The 26157-nt window shown below is 43.9% G+C and overlaps 1 protein-coding gene across 3 annotated transcripts in view; it reads left to right on the top strand.

Annotated features, from left to right (window-relative positions):
• Nucleotides 1–7720, top strand: part of RUNX1 (RUNX family transcription factor 1) — a 169569-nt gene extending 161849 nt beyond the window's left edge. The window contains exons 6-7 of one of the 3 annotated variants that reach the window (XM_074144721.1): nt 3535–3696; nt 7227–7720. In XM_074144721.1, the coding sequence (XP_074000822.1) occupies nt 3535–3696; nt 7227–7720 (656 nt within the window). Of the gene's footprint in view, nt 1–3516; nt 3697–7226 lie in introns of all 3 variants that reach the window. The other 2 variants (XM_074144729.1, XM_074144737.1) reach the window with 2 other exon arrangements.
• The last annotated feature ends 18437 nt before the right edge of the window (nt 7721–26157 follow it).

Raw genomic sequence — 26157 nt, 5'->3', positions numbered from 1 at the left:
GCAACCTTTTCTGGCAATAAAACATGACGAGGCATGAAAGGTGGTTCAATATTTTCTGCTTAATAGCTTGTTAGGCATGAGGCTAGAGGCCGAGAGCTCGTGACTACACAGCAAGGTGTGAATTATTGCACCATAATTCTCGCCCTGGAGTGTTTTATTGCAATTAATAACTGTTTTCATGTTTTAAATACATTTTCTCACACCGTAAAAAGCAGAAATGGAAAGTACTTGCTAATGGGAGAAATACTGGGAGGATTGGGCACAGATCACCAACTGGAGCAACTTCCTTGGTTTCGTGCTATTTTGATCTGCTTTTAAATGATTTTGGAATCCTGTTTGGCTTTAAAACCATGTGGGCCCAAAGCCCTGTTATTTCCCTTTGTTGAAGTAGCTCTCCCTGCAAATCTCTTCACAGATATTCTGAGTTGGGAAGCAACTCCCATTTATTTGCAGCATATTTTCACCAAATTAACTTCAGCCACACGAACCCACACATTCGGTTCCCCATGCCAAGCTCTGAGAAGTGCACCTCTTTATTTTGAAAGCAGAGAAGAGATGGATTCTGAAAGAGTTTGTTGCCTTTTTTGAGTAGCTTAGTTCTGTGGCAATTTTGAACCCGTTCCAGTTTAATTTTGGGTAACCTGAAAGCTGAAGAAAAGCAGATATCACAAAAATAAAATGCTATTTGAGGCCCCTAATCCAGATCCTACTGACGCTGCTGGAAATGCAAACCTTGCCTTTACTGGGAGCTGAATCTGCCTCTTGATACTGAAATGCTGCCATAAAAATGCTATTGCAGTGATAGTTTTCTCCACTTGTTATTAAAAAGCTGTGAAGGTGATGCCTGGGGTTAGTCAGCACAACCTGCTTTAATATGTGTATATAATATAATGCACTATATTAACATCACTGAATAGATTGCAACTTGTTAACCAGTCTGATGTCAGAAAGCCAATCTTTAAGAGCAAATACAGAGATTGGGAATACAGGTACCTAGATGGAAAATTGATTGGTAGTTTGAACTTTCACTTAAGAAAGACTTAATGGGATGAGGAGATTAATAATGGGGGTCTCTCGGGCTGTCTGTCACTGTTTCAAGTACCCCAGAGGTCAGTAATAACAGCAAATGGATGAGGCAGGTCAGATACCTTGGTAGCCTCTTAAGTCTGGATGTTACTAGACATGTACTTGGTCCATTATCTGGTTTCTAGTCGGGACATAGCATAAAGCTAATTCTAGTAGCACTGAAAGAAAGAAACCATATTTCAATTTAGTCTTGTCAGTGCTTAGTAAATCTGTGAGAAGGTCTTGGTTCCTTTTCTGCCGCTGTGGTGGCTGCTGCAGCTTTTTCTGTATCTTCTTATTATTGTCCATATGTTTATTGCACTTGGAGCTGTTTTATGGACCAGGATCCCATGCGTGCTGGGCAAGGCAGAGCACAACATCTTGTCTCTTGTCCTGAAGAGCCAGCAATGTAAGAAACAGGAGAAAAGTGGCAGAGTTTCCCCAGCATGCAATGACAGCTTGTAACAGGAGAAAAGAGGGTACGTTCTCTCCTTTCAGCCTGAAAAACAAGGATGGGTGACAGCACCCCCTTTGCACATACCCAGATTCCCCTGAAAATAGACTTTTCCCCTCTTCTCTGCAGTGCTAAGACCTAAGGACAGAGCCTGAAAGTAGGTGATAAAACATTTCCAGCTAAAGGGGTTCAGTGGCTTCTGCGGTGACAGGGTTGAACAGAGCCCTCAAGAGAGAGGTGACAGTGGGGAGGCTCTGTCACCTGTGTTGTCAGCCTTGGCAGAGCAGATGGAGGGCTCCCCAGGCAGGAGGACTAGCTGGGGGACTTTCCACCCCTGGGCTGGGATCCCTCCGGCCCACGTAGCATGATTGTAGTACTCAGCCGCATTGCTGAACTGAAATCAATGGGACTGCATGCTGAAATAAGGGAGTAATGATTTAATTAACCCCATTTCAGAACTGAAACACACAGTGCCGTACCATTACAAAGCTTGCTCTGCCGATGCTTTGTGGTATTTATCCTAATGCTACCCCTGGAGACTGAATTCCCTCATCTGTCTCCCTGTCATCTTTAATAAATACTGACCATACGTTAACAATGAGATGATGCTGTAATTCAGAATAAGACAGACTTTGTGCCTATGTCTTTTTGTTTGTTTCTACTGAAGTCCATTTAATCTGATTGGATGTTGCTTTTAAAACAGCATGAGTCAACTGAATTTATTTTTAAGGAAGTCTGCCTGAAAAAAAATTAAATATTAATAATATCTGAATTTGAATATGTTGCTCAGCAGAAAAATCTTTACAATACCTTATTCTGCAAGTGACATCACTAGTTCTTTTTTAAAAGCCTGGAGTTTTGTATAAATCTTTCATTCTAAACAGATGAAACAAACAAAATGTAAAACTCATCTCCATAAAGCACAACAAAATAATAATTCCCAGATGGGTTTTCTGATGGAAGATGAAAGTCTTCATCTCAGACTTGGGAAATTTCCCTTCCATGTTGATATCAGTTTTATCTGAATGCAGTTCATCCAACATCTGTTTTTTTCAAAAAGGCAATTAGCTAGATGAAGCTGCAGGAGAATGCTCTTAGAGCTGAAGAAAGTAGAAAAGATTTCACTAAAAGTAGTTAAAAAAATTCTGGGTAGGTAAGGAGGGAGGAACCTTTTTCACTTTGATTTACACAAAAATTAGACCTTTCTATACACTGAAAGATGCCCCCTTCATATGCAAAGATGAAATGAGCAGAAAAAAGTTGTTTCTGCATTGGTGCAACTGGTTTGGACAAACTCCCTGCCGTGCATCTCTGATTTCAAACGTCAACCAAACTAGTCATGTGGCTAGAAAATAATAGGTTAGTGCTTTTCTGTAAATGTTTTACGCATCTGTGCATTTTGATATTTTGCTTCCAAGAAGCAGCAGTTTCTACAGAAAGCCTGTGCTCACAGGGTGTCTGCATTTTCAGCTTAGCAGTGCCATGGAGTTTCTGTAGGGCTTTCTACTTCTGAAGTTCAACCACTGCTAGTAGATGTACCCGTCACTCTGAATTGTACTGAACTGTGCACTCTGAAATGCAGACACATTTTCATCTTGTTTTTCTCTCTCATCTTACACACTTGCACAGAAACACTCACAGTTCGGTATTTTTGTCTCCTTGGTGCCATGCAAGACATACCTTTTTGGCTAAAATACTAATGCATCTCAGCAATGAACAGTCTTTCACCTTGGAAAGCTTAATCTGCTTTTCCCTGACCGCTTCTCCCTGCCCACCATCAATGTGAAATATCAAAAAGCTTCAGAAGAAAAACTCAACCCATCAAAACTCACAGATGCACAAATAATATTTTAGAAAGCAATTCATCTGAAGGTCTCTTGACAAAGGGGATTATGGAACTGAAATGTAATTATCTTGGCATTTAAGTTTCTCTTTCCACTATGTGGTTTAGTTCACGTACTTGATTGCAAAGTTTTATCATTCAAAACAGCCTATAGGTCTCTTTCTCATTGCAGACACAAGGCAAGTGCAGCCATCTCCACCGTGGTCCTACGACCAGTCCTACCAGTACCTGGGCTCCATTGCCACCCCCTCCGTGCACCCCGCCACGCCAATATCACCCGGCAGGGCGAGCGGCATGACATCGCTCACCGCAGAGCTTTCAAGCCGGCTGTCAAGTAAGTATCTAACAGTTAGTCCCCTAAGGTGCTGCCACAGCTATTCCCCAGTTGCGGTGAAGCCTATTGTGGGGCCTCTGCAGCAAGCCTTCTCCAAGGCCTTGCTGGGATTTGTGCAAAGAGTAAAGAAATAGGGTTTGGGGCCCAACATATCATTGTCAAAAAAGAAACAAAAAAGAAATAAAAAAGAGGAGAAAGCAGCACTTTGAAGATGTATGGAACTATAAAAATAGTTTGGAGTGCTATCATATCTGCCAAGAAATGAATGCCGCAGATATTTCAGTTCTGTTTCCTTCCCTTGCTCTAAATTCAGACCAGAGCACAGCAGGTTATGGGTGGACACACTGACTGCAGGATGGTGGGGTTTGGTGTTTTTAAGCGTTGCACTGGATTGTCTTGTTACATCTTCATCAAATTGTACTGCAGAGCTTTACAAGCCAACATAAAAATGTAGCATGGAAGTGAAAGCTACCCCCCTGGTTTCCACCATACTCAACTGACCATCTGCTGATCTAACACACACATATTGAACCAATATGGGTGTGTTCAATAGCAGGAATTTTCTTAAAATGAATGAGAGCCATATAATTCAAATTTGCACACAGCTTTTTCAAAAATATCTTCTTTGGCCGCACATATTGCTCTCATTTGAATACTCAGGGCTTCTTCTAAGATCAGAGAGAATCACTTGAACGTGCTCCAGCCTGTCCTATTATTGTCATATAGAGACTGCTTTGAAAGAGTCACAAGGACAATGCCCACCAAAAGTAAATTATTTGTTAGGTCTGGGTGCTAATTACATCTTAGAGATAGCTGAAACTACCTGAAACCTTTCAGAACTAAAAAAAAAAAAAAAGGAAATCTATTGTTTTTAAAAAAATCTATAAAAATTCTCATTCTTCTCATTCTCATTGACACACTCTTCTTTTAAAACAAAAAGACTCTTTTTTGCTTTCTCCCCTGTCTTTCCTTCCCTTTGCACCCCTTTCCACTGGCAAAAAGCAGAAACAGCCAAAATGGAGAAGGAGGAAAAAAGATCTTCATAGCAACCAGAAAATTTCAAATAAAACAAATTATTTCATCAAGTTTTTTTAGTTAGAAAGGTAATTTTTCTTGACAGAAATGTTTGAAATCAATATTTACCAGCTATTTTGATTTTCAAACCCTATACAGGGGTGCCTGATGTGTGTGTACTTGTAGGTGTGGATATGTGAACCAGATTGAACGGAGCTGTTAATCACATTTTACCTTTAGCAGTGTGGCGACTGAGGTTGCACTCCAGTGAGTGAACGCAATCAGTATTAAAACGTGGTATTTTTCGCATTGCTGTAGTTCCCAGATGTCATCATTGTGTACCAGGGCCCTTAATTGTTCTGTGTGTGGTATGAGCACCAAGGGCTTTCAATGGTGAACTGCCCCCAGGAGTGCACAGTCTAAGAGAAGATAGCCATGTACGTATGCAGTAATTGCACACTTGTGTTTCTTTGGTGGCACACGGTGAGCTTGGAAGTAGAGCACCAGCACTAGGGCTTCTTGGTGCTTTTTGCGCCTGAGGTCAAAGTGAATTACATTGGGGCAGGCATAGTTTCTCCACGACTTGTGAAGGAACCTAGAAGAGCTTCATTCCCATGTCTGCATTCCTTCTTTCCTGTCTTAGTTCTGTACATGTGGGCTCATCTCTCCACATCATAAGTGTTTTTTATAATGCTTCCAAAATGTTACTTCTATATTAAATGTATTCCCAGAAAAATCCCAGTATTCACAGAAAAATCTTTCACAATATTTTCTCCCCAGTCCCACAACTGTCACATACACTTACTGTCTATCTAAGAAATTCCTCCTTTTCAGAACAAAGAACAAATTTGAGGGTTTTTTAGGCTTTAGCATCTAAAGACACAGCGCCTCAAAAGAAAAAGCAAAGATATGGGACATATTTGAAACACCTTGACACGAAGTCTCATTATTCTGCTTTTTGCCAAACTGGACAAAAGAAACCCTCCTCTGATAAGTGATGTGTCCAGGCAGTTTCAAGAAGTTTGATTTCCTTGTCAGAAATGAGGTGTGGAAGTACCATTTCAAATCTGGCAGGTTGTCAGATGCTACCTTCAGCCTTAGGTACTCTGAAGCTCCTGCCATTCCATACCATAGTGTATCTTGCAATGTTAAATCTAAAGGTCTAGGGAAAGGGAATGTAGTCAGGGGTCCCATTAATCTTCCAGAAAAGAATGGAAGGCAAACTCAAAAAGGAAGCATACAACGTGCGTCAGAGCTGTTCTAAGAAATTTACAGAAATTCATCAAAGTGTGCTGGCTGTGTCATTGACGAGCTTTCAGAACTTGGCGCTGAAGTGTGTCTGTTCTAGCTTTAAATCCGGTCAGAGCCAAGAGCTTTGTTTTCTCTCTGCTTCTTCTCATGAGTATTTCCTTCAGCGCATGGCTCCTCTTCTGCAGACTCCACGCCTTGTCTGACAGAAGAAGTTGTCTTCTGGAAAGATTTTTTCTTAATTATTATTGTTGTTATTTTAATCACGCATAGCTGCCAACTCTAGGGACTGACACCTTCCATTAATCTGAGTCATGATGAAGATCCTTCCTAAAGAGGCCATAATCTGCTCTGCTTTTTTAATCCTTGCACACCAGGGAAGGAGACGATGGGACCGGGCATACTTCCACGGATGTCAGAAAAAGCGGAGCAGGATTTGACTGTCCCTATAAAACATTTCACTTAGCAGGATGAGAAAGGCTTCAAGCACAAATGAAAGAAGCAAAAAGGCCAACCCCCAAATATATCGTTCTGCTTTAAAAAGGCAGTACTATCATTGTCCTTTTTTACACCCTCATTAGAGCCAAGATTTTCAGAAGTTAGTAGCAATTATGTAGACACTATATGAGGACCCAGATACAAAGACCTTAAGTGAATCTGGTTTATCTTGACTGTGGTAGTGTTGAGAGTGAGTGGAGAACTGTGCTCCTGAGTGGTGACAACTGGGCTGAGCCTGTGTGAGTAAATCCCACCTGTGCAGGTTCGTGTACCCAAAGGACAACCTCTGAACTATGGAGCTTCTCATTTGAGTCAGCAAAGAAAACTGGGTGCAAGAAGAGACCATGCAGAAGCTGGTCAATTTATATTTAGGCCCCATCAGTGTCCCTGGTGGGTCAAGTGATGCTGGGCAAGGAGCTTCAGATCTGTGTCCCTGTTCCGCACCCGCTGAGGACAAGGGCACTCTGGAAGTGTAAATAATTGCATGTGCTGTAAGGTCCCTAAGAGCAAACACATACACATACAAAACAGGGTGAGAGCTTGGCACTCTTCTTTCATTGCCACTTTACTGAAATTAATCCAAAATATCCATATCCATGAGCACTACGATGACTGCATGGAGAGCAGGTGAGGGATAGCTCTGTTCTGGCAGCATCGGCCCCACTTCAGTTAACCGTAGACCAGAGTGTGGATGTTGGTTATCGCCTCAAACAGGTGAATCTCCATTCTGCCAGATCAACAATTCTCTGTCTCCCTTCCCCACCACCCAGGTGCTTCTGACTTGACTGCGTTCAGTGACCCGCGAGTGGGAATCGACCGCTCCTTCTCGGCGCTCCCCTCCATCTCCGACCCTCGGATGCACTACCCGGGAGCGTTCACCTACACGCCAACACCCGTCAGTTCAGGGATAGGAATCGGTATGTCTGCCATGTCCACAGCCACGAGATACCACACTTACCTCCCACCTCCTTATCCTGGCTCATCGCAGGCCCAAGGCAGCCCGTTCCAGACCAGCTCACCCTCCTACCACCTCTACTACGGAACCTCCGCCGGCTCCTATCAGTTCTCCATGATCTCGGGGGGAGACCGGTCCCCACCACGCATCCACCCCCCCTGCACCAACGCCTCCACAGGATCGACGCTCCTCAATCCCAACCTCCCCAACCAAAGTGATGTGGTCGAGGCAGAAGGGAGCCACAGCAACTCCCCCACTAACATGGCCACCACAGCCAGGCTAGAGGAAGCGGTGTGGCGACCATACTGAATGAATTTTAAGTAGTTATGGGCCAGGACTAACGTGCTTTCCATTTCCCGGTGCCCGTAGGTATCCCATAAACACCCGTCTTGCTTATGGGCCCTGCCATCTTCATACATCACTTTGAGAAGGAAACCCTCCAGAAGCCAGCGCTCCCAGGAGCGGTGGCATGTATTAGCCAGCCCCCGGCGAAGCGACATCGCTCCAGCAAAGCATCCCTTGCAGGGGCTGAGCTTCTGGAAAGGAGGACGCCTGAGTTGGTGGTCCGGAGGTAGTGAGGGTGGGTAGAAAAATATCCAGTCCGTTTCCAGGCCAGTGGCAATCTAACCTGCCTGAGCTTGAAGGTCTCCACAGCCCTAAAGAGAGTTTCGGTTCACTTCTATTTTTAAGACTTAATACCTTAAAAAAAAATCTTAGTGAGTTTACTGCATCTTATGGACATATTAACTGTAAGGAGGTATAGGAAGATTCCCAGAGGGAAACTGTGAACGCTTCTGTTTTAGCAATGCTGTGAATGAGAGGTTTTATATGTTGAACTTCATTCTTTCTTTTCTTTTTTTTTAAACCAAGTTGTATATTCCAAAGAATATGGAAATTTTTTATTGCTGGGGTTTTTTTGTTTTGTTTTGGGTTTGTTGTTTTGGGTTTTGTTTTTATTTTTAGGATGCAGCTCATCCTGCTTTGCATCTAATTTGTTTTATTTCTCTTGGCACCTTATAAATTGCAAAAAAAAAGATTTTACTCTTTTTTTTGTTTTAATCATGCTTGCTTCTTTCTTGCTTTGTCAAATGAAAGAATCAGCCCCTTTTTCAATGAGTTAATTTAACTTTTTTCTCTTGGACTTTTTTTTTTTAATACAACGGCTACAGCCTTGGGTCATTTTCAACTACTGTACTAGTTTGATGAGTTCATTGATATTTATGCTTGATATTTAGACTTTTCTTATTTGTTGATACTATTATTATTTAAATATGCCTATATTAAAAAAGATCAGCAATTGCCTTTTTTGGTAGCAGCCAAAGTCAAATTTATCACATTGAAAAAGGCTGGAATAACGATGGGTAAAGTGACCTCCTAATTACCTAGAAATACTGTTTACAATTATCTCACTCTCATTTTACTCAGCTAACTGGGCTCAGATCCTCAAGGGCATTCAGGTGCCCAACTCCCAGTGAAATGATTTAGGCACCAAAATCCCTGTGAATTTCTGTGCCTTCCCACCCAGTGGAGTCATCTCTCCCTGCTCCTTCCTCGCTTTCCCTTCATCACCAGTTGTGGTGACCCTCAGGATCAGTAATCAGGATGCGCACATTTCCTAAGGCAGACTCAATATTCCCTAACTAAATACATCCCCATATGGCCCCATTCTGCTCCCAAGCTTGCCTGGGCTTCCCAAGAGCACTGGTGGAGGCCTCCAAGTCTTTCAAAAGCGAGAGCCAACACGCAGTCAGCACGGCAAGGGGGCAGTCCTGGCTCCGACGGTGTGAGAGTGTGTGAGATTTGCTCCCAGCTCAGCAGAGCCAAGATTTCTGTGCAGTACAAAAGCCACGTTCCAGCGCACTGGAAAACAGATCAGTCCGTGCATCACAAAATAACTCCAACTGAAGAGGGGTTGTCTAGCTCATCTGGAAAGCAGGGTAGCAAAGAAGGGGCCTTGACGGTTCCTCCGCCACCATCTTCTGAGGGAAGAGGAAGGGTATTTAAAACTGGTGCACACCATATTCTGTCCTGTAGCAAATATGCAAGGCTTATACTAACAGCATGTTAATACAGTCGTCATCGTTGCCCATCGTTACAGCACAAACATATCAGATGTCACTGTAAAGTTTATGGCACTATTTTATTTGAGGGTTTGGTCTGAATGCAGTTGTTGTACTACTCATTAATTACAAACTGCTGATGTTGACATGTGTACGTTCCAAATTAGCTGATTATTATTTAATGTACCTCTTAAATGAGTGAAACAATTGCAGGTCAACTCAGAGAGTATTTGAAAGCAGGACTTCAGATCAGTGTTTGATGTTTAAAAAAAAATTAAAAGGATTCAAATTAAAAAGATCCTTGGCTGCAGGCAGCAAAACAGCTGGACTTATTTAAAACCATTTGTTTTTCAAGTTTTCTCTTTTTTTGTATGATTTTGCTTCTTTGTTTAAGTCAGATGCAGTAGCACTTTGGTATTGAAAAGTTACAAATTGAAGAATTACATTGTCAATAAGGTCATTTTTGTTCAGAAAATAGGGAGTGTTTCAAGAGATCTCAGCAAAAGTTAAAAATGGTTCTGTTAAAATACGTGCGTGGCCTTGCGCTTTTCATTTAGCATAATATCCTTTATCCTTTTCCAGAGTTTGCTCTCAATAAAAAAGGCAGAAAACATCAAAATTACATCAGAACAGTTAAAATGTATTCTGGAAGTATGGACACCTTGCTGAATACAGAAATTCAGAGAGCCTACCTGTTGTGGCATTTACACAGTTGGAATCTCACCTCTTCAGTAGCCTAAAAAAAAAGTCCTTCATCACTAAGCAGTAGCTCTGTTGCAGAATCCATCTTACACATTCTCTGTCACTGTGCAATTAAAATCCCCATTTACCACAGCTCTCACATCTGCCTTGTGACTGGACCACCCAAGTGCATAGTACTGTGAGCATGAACCCAGAAGTGAGGGAGAGGAAAGGACCTCGGAGGAGCCAGATGCCACCGCAGAGAGCAGGGCTGCCATGGCCGGGTGACCTCAGCCCACTGGCAGAAGTGAGGTTGATGTGGCTACTGTGCTCCCAGGCCTGTCTGTCACCACAGACTGCTTTCTGCTAAAGCCCTTTGCCCCTTTTAGCCAATAGTATTGTACTACCCACTTTTTAAACCAAAATATCAGGGATTCACAAGAATGGGGAGTTGACATCTCTTTGCTTTGGAGATTAGAGCTAACATCGACCATTTCTTATGTCTACACACCAACTTTCTTTACACTTGTCTTAAAGATGAAGTTTAATTTTACTCTCCCTGGTGTGAACAGGATGAGGAACTGCAGAACTGGTCACCACACTTGCCTTGTGTCTTTACTGACACGTAACAAAACCCTGGGATTTCCCAGTGCCTCACTTGTGACAACTGCCAGCAACTAAACTTTTTGAGTCTGCCCTCTGTGTACGTCAAGCACAGCACAAAGCAGCACCCTCTTTATAGAGGAAAAGCTAAGTTCATTATCCTTTGCAATTAGTCTGTTTAATCACTGTGGGTTTCAGTGTATTCACACAAGTGCTTATGAGAAACCACAGTTTACTCAAACCTACATTTTTGCAGCCATCCCCTGTCCCACTAAGGACAGCAAAGATCTTCAAGGCTGTAAAAATGCTCTCATGTCATATCGTAAGAGCACTTAGCAGGCAGAAAGAGGACATTCGGATAAAACGTTTCCCACATTCACGTCTCCAAATTATAGTACATAAGTATATATTTTTATATATATGTATAATATATATATTTATATAGTTTTAACATCCCAGTAGCTGAATGGAATCAAAAAAGAACCGTTGTGCTTCTGTTCCCAAGTCGCAGGCAGCGGAGTGCCTTAGATACCTTCCCCTACCCAAACAGTTAATGGCAGTCCTTACTATCAGCTTGTGTGTTCCTTTCACAAGACACAACTCGTTGTCCAGTTGCAGCTCTATCAATTTCCAAGTAAACACAGGGCCCAGCTCTCATTTGCTCTAAGGCCCGTTACTTTGCTCTCAAACAACATTTACACTCACTTCAAGAGCTCCTGCTACACTTCCACGGCAATGTTCAGGAGTTTTAGTGCAAGGGGGAGGCGGGTGCAGACTGCATCCCTGCTATGAAGGATTTGATTTGTAGAATTAAGCCAAATTACCTGCTGGAAAGGAGAAAGACCCCTTCTTCCAAATGGCCCACAGTCTTTGTCAGTGTTCCGAATTGCCTGCACTCTTGAAACATTCATTACTGCTTTCTGGGTGACCTTTTCCATTGGTGTATTTGAAGATTCAGGAGAAGTGGATCATTTTTCTGTTTGAGCAAAACACTTGCTTGTTTTCCTGCATTGTAACATTTTTGTATTTTATTTTTGTTAACCTTGCTTGGTCAGTACCGATCACTTGGCATTTTTCTCCTTGTCCTAAAAGGGTTGCATCAACAGAGTTACTTGTATTTATGTATGTAAATAGATTTCAAAAGCTTCATAGCAAAATATTTAGTGCTTGTAATTACTCTGCATTTTTTTTTCATTTTTCTGTGTTTTTAATGAACTTACCTTTGTGTTTGCTTAAATACTGTAGTGAGACTTATTTCTTTCCAAATTAGTTATTTTAGGCTTCAAGATTAACTACATTTTATTCACTTTTGTAAACAGTTATAGCATGGTCTCTATTCAACACTCTTCACTTTTTTGTGGTAGGGGAGAAATGAATGTGCAAAAATCTGTGGGTTATTTGTGGTATTCTGGGTTTGACAGTTACATCTTTCTTTAAAACAAAAACTAAACTTTCAGTCTGAGCTGGCCGTGTGGTAAGTCTGACGGGAGGACACAGCGGGAGACGCACAGAGGGAACCAACGGAATCGGAGTGTGTTGGTTCAGCATTTACTGGCCATGTTTACAAAACAGATGCTGCAGCATCCTGGAACAGTCACATTTTCCCTTGACACTGTCATGCTGAACATTTCCAGAAGGGGAAACTACCAGGTTCTGGAAGTTTGCTTTTTTGTTTTTGATTGCAGGGGATTTTTCTTTCTTTTTTGGGGGGGAGGCGGGGGGGGACAGAGGGTGGGGGGCCGCTGTTTTTTGGAACCAGGTAGGAAAAGAGAATAGAGTAGATTTTTCCCCCACTACAGGAAGTCTCTAGATACCACATCAGAGTAGACTCTTGCTGTACATAGGGATGGCTGTGTCCAGCGCCACGGGAGAATTCATTACAACTAGCATGCAGAGCAGCTGGACTGCTGCGTTAGTTCTAATGAAGACTTTCTTTCTTTCATTCTTTCTTTCTTTCTTTGTACCACAGTTTCCTCTGTAAATTCAGTATCATAATTAGTGTGAATGACAAATAAAATGTTTGACAAGTATGCACATTGGCCTGGTGGGTTCTTTTATCAGGGAGAAAGTAACTCTCTCCGAGAAAAAGTAATCATCAGAAAAAGAATATTGACCATTTCTCACTCACAACATTGAAAATATGTTTCCAAACCTTTTTTTTACTGATTTCTTTCTTTTTTAACGTAAAATGGCACTTTCCTACTGTGGAGTGTCCTGGCAGAAGGCCTGCTATCCAATAGGACTATCAAAACAGGACTGAAAGGAAACTTTGCAAGTACAGAAGCCTAGTAATTGCATTATATCTCTGGCTTCTTGATTAAATTTCAATATTTCAAGGTCATCTACAGCTCTTATTTTTCTCTCTTCATCTTTTGCCTCTTGAGTTGGATCCTATTTGGTATTGACGAGTTGAACCTTACTTCAGGAGCACCAAAACAGATAGTTTGAGGTCATATTACTTATGAGGTACATTGGTTGTTTTTCTCTTTAAATAAATAATGAAACAGTAGTGTTAATGAAACATTAATATGAGGGAACCAAGCTTTCAAAATGAGGAAAAAAAAACAGTCAATATTGAAAGTTCAATCTAAAAGCCTCTGTATCTACGCTTATATATATATGTAAAATCTTCTAATATTCACTCTACACAATATATTGCATCATATTAAAGAAGCTTTCAGTAGTATCCTTCTACTCAATAATGTACATATGCAAAGACGAATTTTCATCTGCTACTCTCAGTGAAGTGAAAAACAAGCTACAAAGCAAACTATTAAAGGTGTATTTTTTCTGACAACTTGTCAGGTAGCACTCCATTTCTCAAATGATAATTCGTATTATCTTTTTTGAATTAGGGCCAAGACACTAAAACAAAACAGTTACTGAATCGCAGGTACTTGAATTCCTAATCTCTTCAGAGGTTAGAAACACTAACACACGTCTCTGACGTGATTACTGGTTACCCTGCTCAGTATGATTATCTGACATTTCTTTCTGGCACAATCCTTTGTTATCCCAACAATATTGCACTTATATTTTTGGAAGGGTCTACCCTACTGATTCTTCTCCTTACCCTATGAAACCCAAGAGCACTTCTTTAGAGGTGGATGATGAAGTCGAGCACATATTTATTTTGTTTCTTACTTTAACACAACAGGAAAAGAAGCTACAAATAGCAACAGTCAAAACAAAAACAAAAATATTACACCCAAGGGCATCTCAGCAGAAATATTTGTAGCTAGATTTTGAGGGCTATGTAGAGGACATACCAGCAGAGTTCTCATTTTGTATAGAAGGATAAGGCATCGGACTGCCATGGCCATTTTAACGGGATGCACATATCCCACTGACACTGGGGCTGCCCGTCCTTGTGAGAAAGGCCATGTCTTTCTCACTTGACAGCAGCAGCTCAGGTATTTGTGCAGGCCAGCTGGACTGAGGCAAGTCCCTCCCAGCCCCAAACCCGCCAGCTTTCACAGTGGTTGGGCCATTCCAGACCGGTGGCTCTCTGCAAGGTGAAGGGAGGAAGCGGCAGGGGGAGCTGGCAAAGGGGGGAGCTGAGGGCTCATGAGCTGGCAGTGCACAGTCAGGGCAGCCCCCTGTGCTCCCTGGGCACCTGAGGTGGCCCTGCCATGCCACTTTTGGCAGGTGAGAAGAGCCAGCTCAATCCCCTGCCTCTGGCTGCTTGAGTGGGAGGAAGAGGAAAGGGCAAAGAAGGTGATGAAGACTAAGGCTGGAGGCTGCTGGTGGTGAGAGGAGGGGCTGGCAAGGGTGAGCGCAAAAGGTTGTTGATTTCTTTTTGCACCTCACACCCTGACTGATAGCTTTTAATGACCTTTAATTATAAAGGCCATTGTCACGAGCGTTCTCCCACACTGCCTTGTTTGACTTGCGCAATGAGGAAACAGCCGTAAGCCAGGCTCCAGAGCAAAAGCAGCTTATTAAATACTATCAGCCTGCAAGGCACCATTCAACTCAACACAGACGTCCTGGAAAGACAACACAGGTGTGTTACCTTCGGTGTACATGGCATTTTCCCTCTTTTCAGTGGCTTGTCTCACGAGACAACAGGCTTGGATTAGTGGTGCAATTTACTGTGCCCAGAAGTGATATCCCTCTTTCTGAGCGGGCATGGAAACGCTGGTTACTGGCCCAGTGTGTGGTCACAGAACGGACAGTAAACTCTGCATTATCTGCTCTGAGACAGACCTTGTCCAGAGCATTCGTAGCTTAGAAGCCTATCGCCACTGCAACTGCTGTGATACTGGAAGACCTTGTAATGGCACTATGGTTTCCAGACATGACTAAAATATGACTCAGTCCAGCACTGTAAATGGGCCAAAAATACAATTTATGCATGGCCCCATATCCTTTTACAACTCTGGGCTTTTTACAGTTCTATGATTATTTGGGATCATATCTTGAATATTACTTTAGGCACCCCCTTCTTCTCCCTGGGAAGACAGCACCCTTTTTAACTGTTTAACTATGTTGAGGGCTCACATTAACTTTGCCCCTGGGATGCCCCATGGAGCAGAACTTCTAACATAGGCAGGATCTCAGGGAAGGAATGTCCGAATTACAGCTCATCTCAACTCTTGCCTGCTGGGGGAGGGAGGCACAGTGTAGATAAAAGCATGTTTAACCCTGAGGAGAAGGAAAATAAAAGTTCGGAACCTACAGGTCTTCATTGGAATGTCTAGCTACTGAATTAGGAAGCTTGTTTTCTGGTTTTAAGTTACAGGGACACCTAGAAGTCTCCCAGACTGGATTAGTCAGCACGAGTCACTGTCTGGGAATTGTTTGGGTTTGCGAGAGGAGGATAAAACAATTTAGAAAGAAAATCTAATACACAGATTTAAAACATAGCCTGCTTTCAGAGCAGGGAGGGGGTAAGGTCTGATTTGTGGGCTTTATAAAATGCTGGTTCCTAAGGGTAAGAAGGCTGTCAAAAGAGAGAGAACCTGTTCCCTGCTGATGTAGAATTGTTTCCTGTAGCATGCAAAAACTGCCTCTGGCTGTTTTACTTTCAAATGCCCCAAACACAGGAACATCTGTAGTTTTTCTGGGGAAGCTTAGACGGCGGTCTTACTACTATCTGCTGCTGCACTTGACACATCCTGTAAGCAGAGAAGAGAGTCTGTAACTGAATACAGCCTGCAGTTACAGTTCCTCAGGAGGTCTCTGACATCTGGGTGTGCTTCACGCGACCACCAGGCTTCTGCCTGCTGGCTGCTTAGTCCCATTTCCCCTGTTTTCTCACACCAGAATCCCTCAGGACCAAGACCTCCCAGTTTAGAAGGCAGCTTCGGTTGCCATCTTCAGGGATACTACAGGTACAAGGGTGCCCTAGGAGCTCAGCAGGTGCGTGCCTGAGGGGCACTGAACCCCATGCCACAGAGCCCAGCCCGGGTATTCCAGTGTCCTCTAATACCAACAACTGCTCAACTTTTCTACATGGCCTTCTTCAAAGGAGCCCAGTGGTCAAACTGCACTATGTCTTTACATCATGTGATCATCACAGACATAGAAATCCTTCAAAATAGGCTGAAAATTAGCTAATTTTCACTAAGATAGTAAAATCCCTGCATGAACGCCCTGTGGCCAACTTCACCCTTGCTCTCTTAAATGTCTGTGATAAAGAGTTGCTCTGAAACAAGGCGATATGGGTTACTTTACACAGGGAATGTTTCCTGTTTCAGTTTCGCTGTGTAAAACTACCTAAATTTGCAGAGGGGGAAGGCAGCTGTCCTCCTCCCTTTCTTTTTCTATTCTGCTCCTTCCTCGAACACACACGTCTCTGATATTTCTCCAGCTTCCTGCGGAACTGGGAGCCTGGTGATGTCAGTCCAAAACATGTAACTTTGGGGGATGTGTGACCACAGCCGGTCAAATGCCAGCATGGCCATCCCATGGGCATTATGATTCTGGGGCTGGATGAGAGGAAGAACAGTTGTTCTATTTTGGAACAGAAATTCACATTTCCAAAACTTTCTGCACACGGCAAATATCTGTCCATGTGGTCCTGAAATAAAGTTCAGTAGTATCCTTTTGAAAATGCTGAAACCAAAATGATCTTGGTTGCCAAAGGTTGGAGCCTGCCAGCTTAGCTGGGAATCCTGGGCCTTCCAGGCTCCTCACTGTGGGAAGCAGGCAATGCTGCTGATCGGCAGCAGCGGTGACATGGTTGGGGTGAGTCAGCACGTTTGCACCACAGTTTTATCAGAAATATTTCCGACCAGCCCTAGGTATGAGTGGCCAAAAGCAAGCTCTTCCTACACAGGCATTTTGGCTACTTTTCAGTGTTGTCAGGACTGTGGCTGTGATCCCATGGGTTCGCCTGGGTGACCTTGCAGACCTAAGGTATTAAAGGAGCAGACATTTTGCCTTGTAGTTCTGCCTTTTCAAATGTGATCCCTTTCGTTTGACTTGATTAGTAAAATCACTTTGTAATGTGTATACTTCCTAACCTCCCTGGGTCTTTAAGCGTTATCACTTGCTAGAAAATATTTGTGTCCTTTCTCAGTGTCCTGAATGTCCAAGTAGCCAAGCTTGACATTTTCTGCTTCCTAAAGTCTTACACACACCTAAATTCTCCTTATGACACAAAATCTTGGGGTTGTACTTTTCTTAGTTCACCTGAGGGTAAAGTTAATAAATGAGGTGTGAATCCAGCAAAGCAGAGGTGCCTTTTACCCACAAAGAGAACATAAGAGACTTTAAAGGCTGGCAGGCTACTCTGTTTCAATGAGTAGCCTATAGCTGAATCAGTATTTGGCTTCAGCTGCTGTCTCCACAATGAATACCTGCCAGTGTTTTTCCTCACCCTTACAGAAGTGGCTTCTTCACCCTTATGTTTGCTTGTACTCTTTCCTCAGATAGGGTTATGTCAGTCCATAGCTGGCAACCAGAGAAGACAGGAGATGTTGAAGGAATGAAAGGAAGAAAAATTATTAAAATGATGAAGCATGATTTGGAAGATAAAACTACAAGTATGGAGTCACTTTGCAAAGCATGTTTGTTCTCCATATATGCCCCGAGCAATGGTCTTTGGGGCAATATTTGTTGCCATGTCTCCATTGCTACCTGTCTCACAGGAGGTGACTATTCTTTGATGCTCCAATGTCTGCTTATCAGATTTAAAGTCTTAAGATGCATCATTCATCCACACCTTGCCATAGCATATATACAATTACGTGGTAGGGTCAAGAATTTTCCAAGTGTCCATTCAGACAACGTGGTTCCATTAAAGATGAAAAAGCAGTCAGTCATTGCTGAGTCCCCTCCTTGAAGGTGGTGAATTTTGCTGCTTCTCAAGGTTTTCAATACAACAGTGTCCTGAGACAGGAGTGGGTGGAAGAGAGAGACCCCTTCAATCACTTCTGTGAGGGATATTTTTGTGCCCTTTTCGCAACAACATCTACAGGCACATTGAGGTTTGCCTCCCACAAGAAGCTTTGTGGTTTCAGTAACACAGCTACACATGAGGGAAGAGTCTGTTGTGTTTGGTTGTCTTGCGAGGGCGAAGAGGGGCGAGTGGGAGGTCAAATTTATTCCAAATCTTTAAATAAGCAAAGTTATGTTTCCTGTCTGTTATCCCTCCCACCTGGATTTGGTAACAAGGAAAGAGAAAAAGTTCTAGCAGAAAAAACAAGTTCTGTTAAAGAGAATGAGGTTTTCCATTGTCTGTTAAAGTCCCCAAAGAGTGGTTTCTCATTTCAGTGCGGGGAGCTGTAAATCGCTGAAAAAATTGAAAACTTTGGAAGGTTTTTTTTCTATCCTTGATAAAATGTATGTTAAAGCCAAACCATACTAGGAACCGGGTTCTCCTCTGGGATGCCAATGGAGATGGATGCTGCAAGGAGGAGAACAATCTCATCTCTCACAGTGATTGCTCAGCATCTCAGAATTGAATTCCTCAAGTGTCTCTTTTCTTGTTTGTACCACCACTCACACACACTGTGGAGTTTTATGATCCAGAGCTCTCAGCTGCTGGTAATAACACACCATTAGAAACTAACACGGCTCCCCCAAGTTGCTTATCTGCTTGCCAGTTGTTATGATGTTATATTAAATGAAGCTATTCCTGTACTTTCCCCCCTTTCCTGTCCCTCAGAATGGCTCTCTTTCCATTTGCCCAGCTCAACTGTCCTTTTCCATCACCTCTGGCTCATATACACCTCTGTGCAGTCTCATCAGATATGCCTGTCTTTCGGAGGAGTCCATGGGCTGTACAGACACCTAAGAGCATGATGAAGGGTTAAGCCCCTGTTTAAGATGTTCCCCATCTTGGGTGCCATTTGTAAATTTAGACTTATGTTTGCTGAGCACAGAATGTACTCGACTAAGGATCTGTCCCTGGCTTCTTCACTTGCTTGATGGCTGTAGCAAAATCCCTTTCTTCCTGTGCCTCATTTTCCTCATCTGCAAATGGGTAGTGACACTGACCTTCCTTGAGAAGCACTTTGAGCTCCACTGATGAAAAGGTCCATGGAGAGGAGGTTGTTGTTATTGTTGTCCGTAGTTTAAAAACATGATCATAAATCATCTTTCAGGGATCGTGAAGCAGGTTTCATTGGCTCTGGAGCTGGGTGACTGAACAGAGAAGAATTTCCTTCTTTGGCATTTTCCCCTAGTTTTAATAACTTTGAACTCTTGCTTTAGATCTTGTTTACATTAGGCTGGTTTAGTAACTGTGTGTCTCCCTCCAGCAATTGTCTCCTTCTTCCCCACCTTCCTCAGGTATTTGGTTTAGGTACCAAACATCTGACTCAGGTCTTCCTGGAGAATGGCTGAGCCAGGGTGGATGGAAGAAGGAATTATTTTTCCCTGTTGGTAGTAGAGGGACTTAACGGGGGAAGGAGGCGGAGGCCGTGACTGTCATGGACATGGGCCCTGGGAACATAAAAATCTAGGCTGCTACCACACCCATTTGGCCTCTTGATGAAATGTTAAACACAAACTGTACGGATGGCCTGTGCTAAAAATGTTCGGGTCAGAGAATTGTGGTGGGTCCTTCTAAGCTTTACAAGCTATGGAGCTGCGATGTCTGCCTTTCGGGGCAGGGAAGCCTCTTTGAAAGCATCAGGTCTCTCACAGCTAAGGGTACCTCCAGTTTGTTACAGACACGGTTTTATCATGATGTGGCCCCCAAAACTTGATCCCCACCGGGAACAGCATAGCTGCTTCTCGTTCGGTTTGGTGCTGAGAGGCTTTGGCAAGAGAAATGGTGGGTCAGAACCCGGCCCGAGCTGTCCTGCCAGAGCAAGGCCCCTGCTCCCGAGAGGCTCATCAAGGACACAGGCCCTAGCTGGCACCCCGGGGTTTCGGGGTGCTGCAAGGGGGAAGGAAGCTCCCCCCCAACCTCGGCAGCGCCCGCTCAGGACCTCACGGTTCCCGACGGCCGCCGGCACCTCCCGCCCGGCCCGCGTCCCGCGGCTGAGGACGCCCTCCCCTCCCAGCCGGGGCGGAGGCCGCTAGAGGGCCACCGCGGATAACTGCCGGCCGCCCCCGCCGGCAGCCGAGGCCGCGCTGGCGCCGCCGGAGCTGCTGGCGACGGGCCGCCGCGGGGGAGCTGCGGGCGGGAGGGTCCCCATGGCGCTGCTGAGGGGCCGGGGAAGCCCCGGGCCAGCCCTGCCGCCGAGCGAGCGGAGGGGCGGGCCCGGGGAGGCACCGAAGGCGGCTGCTCGTAGTGGCGCCCGGCCTGGCAGGAGCGGGGCCTGCGCCAGGGAGAAACAAGTGCTGCGGTGCCCTGAGCCGACGGGGAGGCTGAGATAAGGATATAGGGCGGTAGATAAGGAAGGCCTCCGGGGCACCGCGACTGCTGTGGCCGGGTAAGGTGCCCAGCAGACGGGGCTGGGCTCCAAGAGCTGCTGCCACAGCCCTTCCTGGCTGAGCCTGGCACTGTGCGTTCCCAGCAATGCGCCGCGTGAGGAAACAGAGATTTATAAAACCGGAGTCTTGTCTAGCCTGGGTATTAGCAGAGCCCTGCCCATCCATAGGTGAGGATTTCCCACAAACCCAGTACCTGCTCGCCTCCCTGACATTCCGCTCCGGCTCTGCACAGACGGGAAGCGCTTTGTGATCCGTGGAAGGATGGAAAGCGCTGGGGTCTGGGGTCTACCTTTTATCATTAGGCCCTCCATGGGGAGCTGCAGCGTGGCGGCCCCTCAGAGCAACAAGAAACCAGAATTAAACAGATAGAAGTAATTGTCGTTATAGGCATTAAAGCTAACGGTACCTGAAGGCTGAGCCCCCCACAACAGGGCTCTTCTGCTGTTTGCCGGGAATCCAAAAGCTGTTTGGTACGCTGTTAAATCAGTAGAGGGAAAGGGGGAGTGTTGGCAAAATTTGTTTGGTAAGTGTGAGCTTAGCAGATAAAAGTTTCTTGGTTCACATGGTGCTGGGTTTGAATTGGGAAGATCATTATATGGAGTAGTAACTAGGTGCCAGGCTTGAGGGGAGCACCCACAGGCAGGAAGGAGAACAGCCTCCACCATTTCACTGGGTCTGACAGCGACATTTCACTGGGCCTGCACACCTTGCAGATCAGTGAAGCTGCAGCCAGGCACTACCAGGAGGAATGGGTATAGGTTAGTGGTAGCTGCAGGAAGGATAACAACGTGCTTTTCCTCCTGACAGGAGGGAAGTTTCAAAAAGCCATTGAGCTTGTCTGCAAGACATTTTCGCCTACTGTGTTCATTGCTGCTGGATGAGATTTTCAAAGCCATGCCAAGGGCGTACGTAGCTATATATCTCCTGTGAATATGAGTGGAATACATCCATCTGGCATTTCTTTTCAAGTTGCAGCCACGGAGCCTTTCCTCACTTCATCATCAGGGAAAAAGTCTGCTGTCCACTCTGCCACCACGTGGGGGACTTGAGCAGCACGACTCAAGGGAAGGATGGACTGCAGCAGCCCAAAACATGGCATTGCAAGGAGTAAGGGAAGTGAGTCCGAGGAAGAAAAGGCTCAGACGTAGCTGAGATGAGGTGGATTATTTTAAAGTTCCTGACAACTGCAGATTTCTAGATCTGAAGACAAAACCAGTTTTCTTAGCTTTCCTGTGAGAGGCATTTCTAATTAACTGAATCCAAATCTGTCAGGAAGGTAAACCTTGTATCTCTGGGCTTAGGCTTTGTAATTATGGCCCATTCAGAGATCAATCCAGACCTTTTCAGACAGATGGGCTAGCTGCGAATGCATCAGTGAGACTACTGAGACAACCAGCAGCAGACGGATCCATAAATGCTTATGGGGAATAAATTTTTAAAAGTCTTGATCAAAACTGTCAGGAGCTGTAAATGCATCCAGATGGGAAATAGCTCAGAAGAACTTCCCATTGCCACATCAGAGACCTGCAAGCTTGGAAAATGTTGAAAGTTGACTGTAATACGAGGTTCAAAGCTAATAGGCTGGGTTGTCTGCAGTATTGTGTTATGGCTCTAATCTCAGCAATGCATCAGGCGCCCTGGCTGGCTGATAGAAAGACTTCAACTCCTGAGGCAGGCTGATTCCTACTCCTTCAACAATATGCAGAATATTAGTACTCATTGCTTGCCTTCCATTCTTTTCACATCCAGACTTTTGGAGTGCCAAAGACTGTCATTCTGGATCTGTGAGATGGCTTGAGCCTTGTGACAGCATGTTTCCAGTTCACATCTGATGAGCTGTCACCGAGATTTATGGCTTTTTTTCAGTAGAATCCAAATGGATCCAAAAATCATAGGTAGGTACCAGATAACAAACCAGATTGTTCAGACGTGTTTCTCTGCTTTATTGATATTGTATCATCTACATGTTTAGTTTCATTTCAAGAGTAATTGAGTTCCCATGTCACTGTGACTATAACAGGTATCAAAGAGGTTCACTGGAGTATTCCTCTTGGCAATCCAGGACTTGTATATGTCAGGTGGCTTTTACAAACAATCTGGCAAGCAGTCTTTTTGATAAAACTTTGGCCTAGATCTGAACATATTCCATATCCCATTCTACAAGTTCAAACACAGAGGCTGGGTTGTATCTCTAAGAAAAAGGCAAAACAAAGAGGGAGACACAGTGACAATATTTATTTCTGATGAGAATTCCTAAAAGAAGAACAGATTATTTTGCTGATCAAAATCAGAAGAATTCTGATTTTCATACTGTCAGGCACTGACAGACTTGAGTGTCCCTCCCCAGCCTCTCCTGGGCCTTGGCCATGGGCCAGGAGCCTCATTTCAGTACTGGCCTGGGCTCCCAGTCCTGCCCCAGCTGAGCTCATGTCTAGCCCCACTGCTTGCCCTCCATTGATCCTGGCCGAGGCTCACTCCCTTGCTGTGTTGGAGGCTGTCAATGGACTGTGCTATCAGCCTCTGGCTCTGCCCACTGCCTTCAGACCCTGCAGGATGGTATATGTCAGTGAAGGCACTGCCTGCACTCATTCACCTTTTTCTTCTGGCTCCCCATTCCTTGGGGATCATCTGACTCTTGCTGCTACCTGAAAGGCACCCTGAATAACAAAAATTGCAACTAATAATTTTAAAAGTCCAGCAAACAACATCATTACATCGACAAGAGACATTTGTGTCCAAGACCAGTTATCTTTCCTCATAGGGGTATGTGTTTTCATTGAAAATACACCACAATTTGCACTAATGAGCTCTGCTGTTGATAGCTTCTGCAGGGAGGTCAAGGGCTCACCAAATGTGGAAGTTAAACTATTCATAACTTGGGCCAGCCCATCTGAGGCAGAGTAAGAGCACTGAGTGAGGGAAGCTGCTACTGCTGTTGACCAGGTTCTTCTCAGGAAGCTTGCTCATCTCTGGAGTCATGAAGTGTTTCCTGTCTCAAGGGTTAAAATTCAATTTAAAAGAAGACTTATGAAATCCTGAATAAATTAATGGAGCTATGCAATGAGAATCATAACGTTGTAATGAAAGAAAGTTGTGATCTTAATACAACATGGTTTTGGCAGGTTATAGTAGGAAATGTAGGTATACTCGAGTATCCCAAATTAAGTGTTAATATTTATGTAGCACAGTGGAAAGACCCATGAGCTTAGCCTGTAGTACACAGAGGAACCTAAGTAAAACAAGCTTTCTGATATCTTCCCACCCAATTTCCTAAGATTCTTTCCTTTGCCTTTTGGTTTGAAGATGCATGCCCAGAGCTAGCCATCAGTGTTGTTTCTGATAAACATTGTGCTAAAGACAGGCAGGACTTACTGTTTCCGTTCCTGGATGACCTGGCAGGGTGTCTACTGAAGAAATTTTAAAAACCTGTGGGGTTTCTTACTGAATGCCTTATGTTCCTTGTCTGAAACCCTGGTATAGACCTAATCCTCCAAAGCAGGGTGCCGGTACCCTGCCAGCCAGAACCATAAGGTAGACTGCATTTCTTTTGGTAGCGTTGAGCTGGGATGCTGTGTTTCATTGCCATGCTCAGCTTTTAACACTACCCAGTTCCAAACATAGATGTAGTCTGACTGATGGTGGGTGCATGAAAGTAAGTGTGTGTTCTTTGGCTTGGTTCAGGCCTTGAAAAAGCAGCTGTATATTAAAGTATAAAACGAGTGCATTTTCTCAGTTCCACATGTTTTCACAGGACAATATATTTCTTTATGGTAGAAAAACAATCAACAGGCAAAGATTTACATACACACTGCATACTGAAATTCCTTCTCTCTTTCACTTAGATATGCCTGTCTCTAACATGTAGTAAACTCGGTTTCTCAGAATCATTAATGCGTTTATTTTCATTGCTGTCCTGGGAGTATGATACACATGAACCATAATTTTAAGCGCTGTGAGTTCAGACAGCTGCCTAATAACTAGGAGCAACTCTTACTACTGGCCAGAGCCTTACAAGATGCAGGTCTGGGCAGCTGCTTCTTCAGGCGGTTCCAGAAGTGCTGAGGTTTCTACACGGAAATGCTGCTGACCTGAGCTATCCGCCCAGCAGTGAAAATGGCCCGTGGCTGTGCAGTCCTGTTTGCAAATGCATTGTCAGGAGATTCTTTTTTTATTAACTTTGACAATTGTCAGCCTTGCTTTAACAAGTGGCCTAAAAGAGAGAACAGTGGTCTCACCACCCCAAGGAAATGCAAAAAAGTAAAGAGAACTCCATTGTCTTCTAGAAGAGAAGAGGGGAAGTAAATGGAAGGAATCAATGGGCAGGCCTGAAACATGTTTACTTTGCATATATTACTTTATTATGTTTGGGAGGCATTTCTGGTAAAAAGAGAAACATAATTAAGCAGAGGAATGTTTGTAAGCAGGGATAGAAGTCTGGGCCAAGGAACTACACTTCAGTGTCCGTGAGGTGAGTTGGTCACCATCACCAGGGCAATAGAATCCAGAACTGGAACGCAAAAGTTATAGCCTAAAAAAAAAAAAAAAAAACAAAAACAAACAACAAACCAAAATCAAAATGGAAGAGAGACAAAAGAAAAAGGCTTTGATTAAGAACATTCTTTAAAGGGTAGAATGGGGCAGAATCTGTTTAGAAGTCTTCTCCAAAGTGGGAGACAAGAATGGGGTGAAGGATTTCCTGAATGCACAGAGATGGGGATAATCTGAGATGTTGCATGCATCTTCATGCTGAAGACAGAAATCGTCTCTAACACTAGTTTGGAGAGTGAGGACTGGAGAGAGGGAATGGTAAGGGAGCCCACAGCCTGAATCAGACCTTGCTGCTCAGCAAGATTCGGCCAGCCCAAGCTGAAAGTGGGATGTTGCTACAGGAGGTAGGGAAGCAACTGAGAGCTGACCCAAACAGCTTCTCCAAAATAGACTGTCAAATAGAAATATACCAAGAGTTAAATATTGTCTGCTATGCTGTTTATCTACCTTTCTTTTTCTTCCATTAATAAAACATTGTTTTATTAAGTCAACTGAATCACGTTTGCAAATGAAGAAAATTAGCTTCCTGAGCAGCAGAAAGTTCAGTTTTAATTTTCCCAAGCTTCTGGATGGGCATTTGGGTTTAGAAGTGACCCTTAGGATTTGTACTTAGCCCTTGTTGCTAGTCAAGTCCCGAAAAAAAAGGGTTATGCAAGTAAATGAAGTTTATCCAGCCCTTCCCTGCCCTAGGCCTCAAACAGCAGTTTCAGCTTCTTTTTTACATCCAGGCTATATGGGATCCTGTCAAAACGATTCACTAGTCACTTTCTTGTGGTTTCCTTAACCAAAAGCGCAGCAAAAATCTGTTCGTACTCAGCTCTGACCACTTGCCCAAGCTTTGGTTTCAAGAAACTGCCAACAAACAGGAGGCAGTGTCACACTGAAACATCGGCTCACCTGAGACCAGCCACAAGTGACCAACAAAAGGCTGACAAAATAGCCACAGGAACTGTTTGGAGAAACACAGCGCCAGGTAGGGTACTATTTACTCAGTATGAATGAATTTTGGGTGAGGAGGTG

Source organism: Numenius arquata, chromosome 1 (genome assembly GCF_964106895.1).
Source record: "Numenius arquata chromosome 1, bNumArq3.hap1.1, whole genome shotgun sequence".
NCBI classification, from domain to species: Eukaryota; Metazoa; Chordata; class Aves; order Charadriiformes; family Scolopacidae; genus Numenius; species Numenius arquata.
This window is presented reverse-complemented; position numbering and strand designations above follow the sequence as displayed.